General features: G+C 44.0%; 1 protein-coding gene across 10 annotated transcripts in view; it reads left to right on the forward strand.

Moving 5' to 3' along the window:
* The first annotated feature begins 2,722 nt into the window (after window positions 1–2,722).
* SLC35B3 (solute carrier family 35 member B3) overlaps window positions 2,723–12,396 on the forward strand; it is a 62,876-nt gene continuing 53,202 nt past the window's right edge. For 3 of the 10 annotated variants that reach the window (XR_011388814.1, XR_011388815.1, XR_011388816.1), the window contains exons 1-2: window positions 3,979–4,092; window positions 11,294–11,587. Coding sequence is in view for 6 of the 10 variants with exons in the window: in XM_051855133.2 (XP_051711093.2) it covers window positions 4,024–4,092; window positions 11,294–11,587 (363 nt within the window). In the remaining 4 variants the exon portion in view is untranslated. Of the gene's footprint in view, window positions 2,748–3,479; window positions 3,611–3,678; window positions 3,819–3,964; window positions 4,545–11,293; window positions 11,588–12,396 lie in introns of those variants that run through there. The other 7 variants (XM_051855138.2, XM_051855137.2, XM_051855135.2 and 4 more) reach the window with 7 other exon arrangements.

The following is a 12,396-nucleotide window of genomic DNA, read 5'->3' on the forward strand; positions in this document are numbered from 1 at the left end:
CAGTGAATACCTGGATGGGTCTGAGAGGAGCCCCAATACCTTCACTGCTACTGTCATCAATTGCTGTGGATGGATATAGGGCAATTACACTACAGGAAATAAAGCCAAAGTAGCCCATCATCTGATATCTGAAGACACAACTATAGAAAAAAAAAACTTTTATCACAAAAGAGACTCATTAAAAGTAATAGAATGGTCCAAGAGGGATAAGATGACGATCAGCAATAGCCTCAGGATGAGTGACTTCATGGTCCAATTTTGATAAATTATATGTATCCAGAAATGTATCCCCTTCTTGGGTAAGTTCACAGTGGTTCACCAACACACACTGTGATCCACCCAATTTCTTCAGAGGCTGGAAAACTGAATGGAGAAATGACAGAAGTCATCATATTTTTAATGTCTCTACCAATCGTGCAACCATTGACCCCCATACTGTACTCCCTACCCCAAGTGAAATAAGCTTCTGATTTTCTATCTTGGACCTGGAAGGACAGATTCCAAAATATTCCACTTGGCCCATCCCACCATAACTTTTACCCAGTATCAGAGAGGGCTCTGTCAGCTGTTAAGTACGTGCCCTTGGGTAGTCCACAGACTCAACGGACATGCTGAGAGACAAACTGTGGCCAGAACTCCTTTTATCACCAAGCCTCTTGGTACTAGTGTCAAATTTAGTTACTGTGCCAAAGAGCCCTTGAAGATCTATTGATTTACTTTCCACACTGTGTGTATATGTGAGTCCTGGGGATGACGGCTCAGAACCCATAGGACATGTAATTGGGGGAACTCCTATTTAAGAGTCATGCAGTTGCATTACAGGGTTCTTCCTCAAGGTATCCGAGTCCCACACAACTGATGGTTCCAGTAGTGAGGTTACTTTTAGAGAAACAGCTGAGGTCAGCATTTTCCCTTCTAATTCCTCTGTTTTTCTGGTTTCAAGGCAAATAATATGCTTAGGCTGTCTTCTGTCTTGCCCTTAGGGACACTTTGAATACAAGCCTGAAGGTCAAGGTTACCTGCTTGACACTCTGATTTTTTTTTTTTCTGCTAGCTATGGAAACTACATAAGCTTCAGTTTGTGAGCTAAATGTTTCCCTAGGTCTTCTGCTATTCTAGAATCCTATGACCCTTGTCATTCCTATTAAAATCAGGGATCCTAGTTCCATGACAATGTCTCTAAAATTGTGATGTCAGAGCAAGCCAGGGTGCAGGCCACCCTACTTATCACAATGGACAGTAACCCTGTTTTAGTCTTTTTTCTCACATCGACCTTCTTAGCTTGAACGCCCCCAAAACCAAAACCTATGATATCCACTTCTATAAAGGCTGATTATTTGGGAGGGGATTCTAGGGAGAAGTAGTGAGGGAAGATGGAAAAGGATGTGGAAGATGATCTTAATTGTGCTACTGATGTTACTGCTGTGGGCAACAGAACTGTTTCCTTGGGACTTCTTGAAAAGACACAATATGGCCTACAAAATTATTTTTTCATAGGATAAGAAGCAGGAGTGTTCATCCACTGCCTACTGTTGCCCCTTGGTTGAAGGGTTCCAGATGTGTTAATTTACCAACACTTCAAAACTGTGTGACATGAGTTGAGAGAGCTACGGCTGGCACCAGCAAAGTCAAGAGAATCTTCAGGCGGAAAGCAACAAGTCCTGGTAAATTTGAGAAAACAGATACTGTCAGGGAGAAATGCATGGATGCTTGTGTCCTCCTAAGTTAGAAATCAGAAATGATAGGGTTGGCATGGTTAAACTGCTACTGTGACAGCAGCATCCCATATCTGAATCCAGGGTGGAGTCCCAGCCACTCCACTTCAGATACAGATCCCTGGTAATGTGACTGGGAAAAAGCAGTGGAAGATGGCCCAAGTAATTATGCTCCTGCCACCCATACGGGAGATCTAGATGGAGTTGCAGCCTCCTGGATTCAGCCTGGCCCAAAGCCTGCTTTTGCAGTCACCCGGGGAGTGAACCAGCAGATGGAAGATCTCTTTCTGTGTGTCTCCCTCTCTGTCACTCTGATTTTCAAACAAAAAAAATCTTTTATAAAAAAAAAAAAAAGAAAGAAAGAAAGGAGGGGGGATTAGAGATGATATGCAGAATGGGTGAGGACAACAAAGGTTTCTGACACAATGGGATCATCAATTTCTTAGAAGTTGAAAACAAATTCATAGCTACAAGTCTTTAATTTGGTTCACCCTATGGTTATCATAGGAGTAAGTGGGCAGAAACTGGGATTCAATATTTTTTAAATACTTTCTGTATAACAAAATATTTCAGATTGTCTCCATAATCCCACATTTGACATGCGCAAATATTTTGCAGATAGGGTAGTCAGAGAAGAGCTATAATCAGCAGACACTTGGGCACTTGACAGGAAAGAAGTGAAGAAGCAAGCCCCGTGGGTATCAGAGAAGGCCGTGTTCCAGGCGGGAACAGAAGATGAAAAGCACTGATGCTTGGTGTGCTTGGAGATGGTTCGATGCGCTCTGAAGAGTAGCCTGGATGTGAACCATCAAGAACAAGTTCAGCCCGAATAGCCGTGGAAAAGGTTCTGAACTTTAATCTGAATAAAAGGGTAGAGCCTTCCATGGTTGAAATGAGGCCTGGCATATTATATTCTGTCACAGGTTCTGCAAGGATAACTCCAGCTGCCACATGGAACTAAAGTTTGGAGTCTGAACGCTACGGTTATTGTGCAGGCATGAGTAGCTGGCACCTTGTAACACCTCCTGTACTGTAATTTTTTTATACCACCATTTACCTTCTCAAGTGTATCCCAGGACCCCTTGAGGGCAAGGAGCTCATGTGTTTAATTTATGAATTATGTATGTGACCTATAATATGCCTGCTTTATAGATGCTTAATAACTATGATATAGCTATGCTATAAATGGGTATTAAATCCATGTTATTCAAGGACATTAAGGCATCACTGAAATGCCTTATCATTGAGTCTCCTTAGGAAATTAAGTTCTCTAAGCCTCAGTAACAACATTTGTAAAACGATGGTAACACTGGTCTAAGAGCGCGGGTAAGTATTAAAGGAAAATACCTCACCAGACCCTTTTTTTTTTTCCTCACTGCCACTTAGGAAACACAGGTTGCTTCAGTACAAACCATCACTCTCAATGCAAGAAACAAGTCTTGCCCTTCTCGCATACCTGTGCAATTTTAAAAGGTGTGCGTGGTGGCATAAACATTAATCCAAGTCCTCTCTCTCTGGGTTCCAAATCATGTTTCAAAAGTCGTCCGTCTTCTCAAACTTCGAGCGTCCTCCTGAAAGTAGCATCTTCCTCCCACACCATTCTGTTTCTTAAAAACAGCTCAACGACCTTGTGTGTCGCATTTCACACCGTAAAGTGACTGCAAACGTGTCCCTACGTGTGTTCAACGTCTGAAGTCGGAACCAGTCCTCAACCTGTGGGGCTTACTTCCCAAGCGGCGCAGTGGCCGGCCACGTTTCTGGTCCGAGCCAGGATCACCCCACGTCAGAAGGGACCCGAGTGTGACGTCATCCACCCTCGGCGGGCCCGCAGGTACCATTCCGGTGAGAACACGGAGGCACACAAGGGTTCTGCGGATTTGTTACGTCTCATTTAGGTACGCGGGAGGGAAAGAGGAGGACTCGGGCTTTTTAAGTCCAGGTGACGCACTCTGCTCGCGGCCGCCTCCTCCCAGGGCCACTTCCCTCGTGGGCACCTCAGGGCTGGGCACACGAGGCGACTGCACCCCCGGGAGCGGCAGAGGCTTGGGAGCTAACAGGATGGAGACACTCTGACAGGATCGACGCCGCTTTGCTAGGGCAGAGGTGAGCCACAGCGGTACCGCCCCGCCGCGGCCCGCGGCCATGCCCAGTCCCACTCCCCGCCGCCGCCTCCTCCAGAGACGATGGCGCATGCGCGAGGGAGTTCCCGGCGCGCGCCGACGTCCGCCCGAGGCGCGAGGGGGCGGGGCCGCGCGCTTGCGCAAGCGCGCCGGGACACATAGGCGGAAGTGGCGCGTGGGCGCCGGCGATGCTAGCGGTTTCCGGGGAGGCTGCGGCTGCGGTGAGAAGCGCAGGCGGAGGCCAGGGAAAGAAGGAGGTGATGGCGATCGACTTGGGGCGGGGAGACGCCGCTTCTGGATGAGGCGCCGCCCGGGCTGGGGTCGCCCTTCCAGGTGACCTACCGACGGGGGTCGGGGGGCTGGCGTGGCCCTGGGGCCTCTCCCTGGCTTGGCACCGAGACCGCTTCTCCCTGCAGAACCTGCCCGGTCCAGACTGGGGGCATTCGAGGAGCGATCCAGCCGGGGTGGAGGGCGAGAGTGGCTGCGTTGTTTTTAAAAAGCGGAAACGTGACGCGGTTTCTAGGGAGGAGCGTCTGCCGCTCCCGAGCCGGACCCCAGGCCGCGGTGTGTGGACCCGGAGGGACGAGGCCACCTGCGGGGGTCTTCCCGGCAGTCCGGGGGTCTCTGGGCGCTGCCGCTTGCCAGCATTCCCTGGGACTGCGTTTGCAGTGTATCGCGTCCCCCGGGGGCGCTGTGCCTGGAGTGCAAGGTGCGTGTTCCCGCCGGCTTCCGAAGGCGCCGGGACTCGGTTCTGCGCGTTCTTCCCCTCTTTGCGGAGGGGTTCGCGCCCCCGGGTTCTTTCCGTTGGAAGTAGAAAGTGGAATGATTTGTTACGCCAACAGAATTTTCTTTTTATTATTTCCTCAGTGTTGGGCATCTGCATTTCTTTCACAGTAGGATATCCGACGTCTAGAATTGCTTTGAGAGATACAACCAGTATTTGCAAGTAATTTATATATACATTATATATACACATTAGATCATAATTTTGGCTTTCAAAGGAATATTTTTCAAAAATTAGCCGTGTCTCAAACTCTGGAGAGGTTTGCATAAACAAGATAATGTTATTTTTCTGTTTTATAATGTTACCCTACAGGCAGGATTAGTATCCAGAGTGCAGTTAATGGAGGCACAATGGCAGGATTCTTTTATTTGTAATATTGCCTATGGCAAATGTGGATGGAGTCACATTTTTTTTCAAGTGACCAAACTATAAGGATCTATTTTATTTTTTTGAGACGTAAAGTTACAGGGAGAGAGGGAGAGACAGAAAGAAAGAACTTCCATACACTGGTTCACTCTCCAAATGGCTCGGCCCGTCTGAAGCCAGGAGCTTCTTCCGGGTCTCTCACCTGGGTGCAGGCGCCCAAGGACTTTGACCGTGTTCCACTGCTTTCCCAGGCCATAGCAGAGAGCTGGATCAGAAGAGGAGCAGCCAGGACATGAACCCGCGCCCATATGGGATGCTGGCACCACAGGCAGAGGCTTAGCCTAGTAAGCCACAGCGCTGGCCCCAAGTTACATTTTCCTCATATTCTACCTTTCTTTGGGGGACTGTATCCTTCAGGTTGATAAAGACTAGGTAGGAAATAATTTTCACTTGAGTAGATCATTCTAAGTCAACATTATCACCAATTATTTATCGTTCTTTAAATTTTCAGTAGGTGCTGGAAAAGCTACCTTTTATTTACATTTTCGCAGTTATACCTTCAAGAAACTGAAGCTAAATATCTGTGTTGTGTTTAGAAAGAGACTTCAGGCAGTGGTTCACGCCTGTGATTTTCTTTTCTACTTTAGTTTCAAGGCTTGTGAACTTCTAAAACAAGCTAACATATCTGTCATTTAAGTTCAATACGAATTTGAATGCTTGCTTGATTTATTTTTCAGTTGCAACGTAACTAGGACTTTGATCCTTTTTTTTTTTAGCATGATAGTGAATATGTATGATTAGTGTTGGAGATGGAAGGTATATGGCAGACATTAGGATCACAGTTACTGGGTGTCAGGCCTTCGTGGATATACTTCTTGACCTGTGATGTTCTGATTAATAAACTGCATTCCAAATTCAGGGCTTTCACATGCAGGCTTTGTGGTACTGATGCCTAAAGTAAGCAAAGGAAATGAACTCATTTCCATGTTCATTTCAGATGATTTGTGGGAAATTCAGGAGAGATATCAGTATCTTTGGCACACAGAGATAGGAAGCATAACACTGGAGGCATCATTTAACTACACAAAAGGTCTCACTCTGCAGCTGCACAAGGCTGCCAGGCGCTCTATATAGTGGTGGACAGGAGCAGGGTAATGTTGATTAAATGGTTTTTATTAAAGTACAATAGAGGTCTTCATTTCATATCTTTTGTTTTTGTTATATGCTGACGATGACATCATCTCTTACCTTAAGGAATTTGAGTGTTTGTAGAAGAGGCAGACGTGAAAACCCAGGAAGTGATGTCATCATGATTTGGATGTGCTGTGAGAAACCAGGGCCTAACTCGACAGGGCTTTACTCATAGGTGCAGTATGATCTGCATTGATGTGAGCAGTGTGTTAGACAAGTTATAAAAAGAGGAAGAGATTTTGAACAGGCTGATCTAGGCAAGAGAAAATGGTTGCTTGAAGGTAGAGTTGAAAACAGATTTTAAATATTTATAGATGTAGAATCAACAGGAATCTCTAAAATGCAGAATATGAGAAAAGGAAAGACTCTTAAGATAACTCCCTGGTTTATCCTGTGTTTCAAACAATATACTGTTAGATGAGATTTGGTATATAAGAAGAAGAGAGGGTGTGTTTTAAAAAGAAAATACTGGGTTCAGTTTGGATATTTTTAATGATGAAGTACAGTGGCGTAGTATCAAAGAGTCATTTGGAAATGAGAACTGAATCTTAGAGAAAGTCTGATTTGGAAATCCAGATTTATATTCCCACTACATACAGGGTGCATCAGCTTCAGCCCACCGTATTTCTAAAAGTTGAATGATGGTAGCTAACATTTATCCACTATTCTACTGTATGCCAGGCACTTTATCATTCTAACAAAAATCCTACAATAGGCACATTTTAACCCTCCTTTTAAAGATACAGAACCTAAAACTCACATGATTTGCTAAGAGTCCCCAGCTAATAAATCCCAAAGGCAGATCTTGAACTCAGATCTGTCAGAACACTAAAGCATGGGGCCTGGCCTTGTAGTGCCGCAGATTAAGCTGCTTATATATATACCAGTGCCAGTTCACGTCTCAGCTGAGTCACTGCCCATCCTTCCTGCTAATGCACCTGGGGAGGCAGTGCATGATGGCCAAGTCCCTGGGCCCCTGCCTCCTACCTGGGAGACCCAGATGGAGTTCCTGGCTGCTGACTTTAGCCTGGTCCACACTTAGCTGTTGCAGCCGATTAGGAAGTGAGCTCATGATGGAAGAGTTGTCTCTGTATCTCTGTCTCTATCTCTGCCTTTCAAATAAGTAAATAAATCAATCTCCTTTTAAAATTCCAAATTATGGGGAAAGCATGATTATATACTACTTTTGATGTTAGCTATAGTTGTATTGAGTCATTACAGTATGCTTGGCATTTTGCTAAATTGCAAACAATTCAGAAGAATGTGACTTTGGGGAAGAGTTACCTTCTGGAGAAGTTTTTTGATACCAATAAAAGCAGGAAAAAGACATTTCCCAGAAGTTTTATTTATTCATATGTGTAAATTTACCATTATGCATATTTTTTTAAAGATTTATTTATTTATTTGAAAACGTTACACAGAGAGAAGGAGAGGCAGAGAGAGAGAGAGGTCTTCCATCCGCTGGTTCACTCCCCAGTTAGCTGCAACAGCCAGAGCTGTGCCAGTCTGAAGCCAGGAGCCAGGTCTCCCATGGGTGCAGGGGCCCAAGGACTTGGGCCATCTTCTACTGCTTTCCCAGGTCATAACAGAGAGCTGGATCAGAAGTGGAGCAGACAGGACTCGAATCAGTGCCCATAAGGGATGCTGGCACTGCAGGCAGCAGCTTTACCTGCTACGCCACAGCACCAGCTCCCATTATGTATACTTTCAGCCCAACCTGTTTTCTATAAGATTTTCAATTTTGCCCATAAAATTTGCCTACACCATAGTCCATTTTCAAACATAGGCATCAGGTGAGTGATAGCAAGAAGCAATTTGAGAGTATCCAGGGACAGAACCAGTTTATTTGGTTTATCTGAGTATTGGATGTAGAATAGATGCCAGATAACAAGGTTGTAGAGAGAAACAGTATTTCAGATTTGCCTTTAAACTTCTATGAGAGTATTCCAAAGAATTCATGGAAAATGAAATTGAAAGCTTATTTTGGTGCAAAAAATTTTGAAGTCCATGGATAATTTTTTTATAAGACACATTTTCCATGAACATTTTGACGCCCCTCATATCTTCTCCCAGCTGGAGGAATTAAGGATAGTATCACAAAGGAGGGGACAGTAAAGCAGAGCTTCAAAACCTGCCCCAAAGAAAAAAGACACCAGGTTTTAAAGAATATTATTAACAAAGGCAAGAGGGTTTTCAAAGTCCATGGTTTATTCTAGGAAGGAACAAAGTAGGCAGAGAGGAAGCTTAGAAACCGGTGTGCAGCTCAGTTTATCGGAATGGTACTGTATATCCGTGCGAACACAAATGTAAGCATAGTGTTTAGGGTTTTGTTTCCTCTACATTCTAGTGCAGATTTTATCAGATGTTTAAAGGAGATAATTTAAAGCATAGTATATAAATAAACTCACTTCTGGGCCAGCATTGTGGCTCAGTGAGCTAAGCTGCTGCTTCTGGTCCTGACTTCTGCTTCGGATCCAGCTGCCTGCTAATGCACCTGGAAAGGCAGCAGAGGGTGGTCCAAGTACTTGGCCCCTACCACCCATATGGGAGACCAGAATGGAGCTCCAGGCACCTGACTGTGAACTGGACTGTCCCTGGCCGTTGGCAGCCGTTCAGGGAGTGACCCAGCAGGTGGAAGATCCCTGCTCCCGCCCCAGTCAGTCTTTCAAATAATAAATCTTTAAGAAAGTAAAATTTTAAAAAATAATTAAAGAAACCTCTCAAGGGAGTCCCACAAGATGATGTAAAAACTTACTCAGGAGTGGTCACTTGGTACAGTGGTTAAGATAGGACTTTGGGACACTTACCCCATGTCAGAGTACCTGGATACAAGTCCTGGCTCCACTTCTGATTCTAGTTTCCTGCTGTTGTGCACCCTGGAAGGTAGCAGGTTATAGCTGGGTTTGCGTCCCTGCTACCCATGTGGGAGACCAAGGTTGAGTTCCAGGCTCCTGGCTTTGGCCTGGCCTAACTCTAGCTGTTGTGGGCATTTGGGGAGTAAACCAGGATATGGCAGATCTCTTTCTGTTTGTGTCTTTCTCTGGCTTTCAAATAAATGAAAATTTAAAAATAAATTTAGAGATGATTATAACAATGTAGAAAGTGAGAACAAAGTTAACAGGAAGTACAGGGAGAAAAAACATAATAAAGCATCATAAAACTACATTTATTGTTTAGGTATGTGGCAGGTATCCTATAAAACAAATATTTTGATGGCCTTAGTATCATTAGTTACAAGTGACCCAGGAGCTTGACCCCTAATTTGAGTTACTGAAAAGGACCTGGATAATCTCTGATTTAGCAGACTGGAGGAGCGGCATCTCTGACTCTTGCCATTTTAACATCAACGGACAGTTTATTTTAAAAAGATGATTAGGGCTGGCATTGTTGCATAGTGGGTAAAGCTGCCACCTGTGATGCTGGCCTCCCATGTGGACTCTAGTTCTTATCCTACTGCTCCACTTCTGATCCAGCTCCGCCCTAATGGCCTGAGAAAAGCAGCAGAAGATGGCCCAGTTGCTGGGTATCCACCACCCACATGGGAGTCTCATGAAGCTCCTGGCTTCAAGCTGGCCCAGCAGATGGAAGATCTCTCTGTCTCTCCCTCTGAAAAATGATTATCAAAATAGAGGGCACATTCAGAATTATCCTCATCGGTTTTTAGCCCTGAGACTTGAAATTTTCATTCTGATTGGAATCGTAATAATCTTTTTTAGTAAAATATTTTCTTCAAAAGTTTGTTCTATTGTTTGGCATAATTTGTCAGTCTATCTTCAGCCTTTGTATCAAATTCAATTTTTTCAGTTTGTATAAATCCAACGAGAAATTAGCCATCATCTATCTATGTGCCTTCACAGTTTTTCACACAGACTAACAAAATATGACACGTTTTCCTTCCTATTCCATCCCAACAGCTTTTTTAATTGAGATGATTTTTTCTAAAGGAAGAAAAAAAATTTTTTTAAGATTTATTTATTTATTTATTTGAAAGAGTTACAAAGAAAGAAGGAGAGGCAGAGAGAGGTCTTCCATCCTAGTCTCCCATGTGGGTGCAGGGGCCCAAGGACTTGGGCCATCTTCTTCTGCTTTCCCAGGCCATAGCAGAGAGCTGGATCAGAAGAGGAGCAGCCAGGACTAAAACCGATGCCCATATGGGATGCTGGCACTGCAGGCAGTGGCTTTACCAGCTATGCCACAGTGCCGGCTCCAGAAAAATATTTTTTAACCTTAAAGATACTATTGTTAAATCATATTATCCTTTTTATAATCTCTGAAAAAAAATCTAGCTTTTTTTTTTTTTTTTTTTTTTTTTTGGACAGGCAGAGTGGATAGTGAGAGAGACAGAGAGAAAGGTCTTCCTTTGCCGTTGGTTCACCCTCCAATGGCCGCCGCGGCCAGCTCACCGCACTGATCCGATGGCAGGAGCCAGGAGCCAGGTGCTTTTCCTGGTCTCCCATGGGGTGCAGGGCCCAAGCACCTGGGCCATCCTCCACTGCACTCCTGGGCCACAGCAGAGAGCTGGCCTGGAAGAGGGGCAACCGGGACAGAATCCGGCGCCCGAACCGGGACTAGAACCCAGTGTGCTGGCGCCGCTAGGCGGAGGATTAGCCTAGTGAACCGCGGCGCCGGCCAAAATCTAGCTTCTTAAGTAAAATAATTCTTTGACTTTATTTTAGAAACATGATTAGCAAGTATGTTGTGCGATTAGTGTTTAAGGGAACATCACTTACCTCTCCTACAAAATGAATATTGGCATTAATGTGGAGACTTAACTACTAAGGGCTTTAAAAATTATATACTTACATATAGAAACATAAAAGTGTGCTCAGTTCTTTGATGAAATAAATACTGAGTTAGCTTTTGGTTTATTGCTATGAAAATAAGTATGAAAGATACTCAATTCATGATTGTCTTTATCAATTGGAGGTAAATTATTTAGAGAGTAGGCCTACTGGTTTTGACTTGGAAGCCAGAATAAGAGAGCTGGTATGTTCATATTCAGAGAAAATGAGACTTAGAGTGTAATTTTAAAGTATAGTTCGGAGTACTACAAGTATTTGAAACATAATCCCTTAGGATCTTAATGTTTTGCTTTAATTGCTTGTTTCTTCTTGCAGGCCTTGACACAGCAAGCAAAAGAAAAACTCAGTGAAAGAGAGGAAACCAACAAAGATAACTTTGGAAACCCTGAATGCAACAAAATAAGAACAATGGATCTCAAGTTCAACAACTCCAGGAAATATATTTCTATTACTGTGCCGTCCAAAACCCAAACAATGTCACCACACATCAAGTCAATTGATGACATTGTAGTTCTTGGCATAAATCTCAGCAAATTTAACAAACTTGCTCAATTTTTCATATGTGTTGCTGGAGTTTTTGTGTTTTACCTAATTTATGGATATTTACAGGTAAAAAATGCATTTGTGATGTTAGTTATTTATAGCAGTTGAGGTCCCTGTGGGGACTTACTAGTAGTTTTGCTCAAGATATTTTCAGTTATAGGGTTCCAGTTGATTTGTAAGTTTTGAGTTTTTTAGTGTAGCGATAAATAGGGCTTCTTCAAAGGAACCCTTCAGAAAACAGGAATAAAATTTTAGACTTAAATATTTGAAGTGGGAAGATTATCTTATGATTACAGTATTTTCAAGGATGAAGATGGCAAAAATCAAAAGAAAGCAGCCTTGACTATTTTTGAAATCTTTTTTTTTTTTTTTTTTTTTTTTTTTTTTTTTTTTTTTTTTTTGACAGGCAGAGTGGACAGAGAGAGAGAGAGAGACAGAGAGAAAGGTCTTCCTTTTGCCGTTGGTTCACCCTCCAATGGCCGCCGCGGCCGGCGCGCTGCGGCCGGCGCACCGCGCTGATCCGATGGCAGGAGCCAGGAGCCAGGTGCTTTTCCTGGTCTCCCATGGGGTGCAGGGCCCAAGCACCTGGGCCATCCTCCACTGCACTCCCTGGCCACAGCAGAGGGCTGGCCTGGAAGAGGGGCAACCGGGACAGAATCCGGCACCCCGACCGGGACTAGAACCCGGTGTGCCGGCGCCGCTAGGCGGAGGATTAGCCTAGTGAGCCGCGGCGCCGGCCTGAAATCTGACATGATTGTGTTTATTTTTTTCTGGTGTGACAAATGGTTAAATACAATGAAAATGTATACTTAAATAATTGAAAAATTATAAAATTTTATTATGTTTATTAAGGTTTAGATATATTGAGGTGTTTT

The sequence above is a fragment of the Oryctolagus cuniculus genome, chromosome 5 (genome assembly GCF_964237555.1).
Source record: "Oryctolagus cuniculus chromosome 5, mOryCun1.1, whole genome shotgun sequence".
In the NCBI taxonomy this organism is placed as follows: domain Eukaryota; kingdom Metazoa; phylum Chordata; class Mammalia; order Lagomorpha; family Leporidae; genus Oryctolagus; species Oryctolagus cuniculus.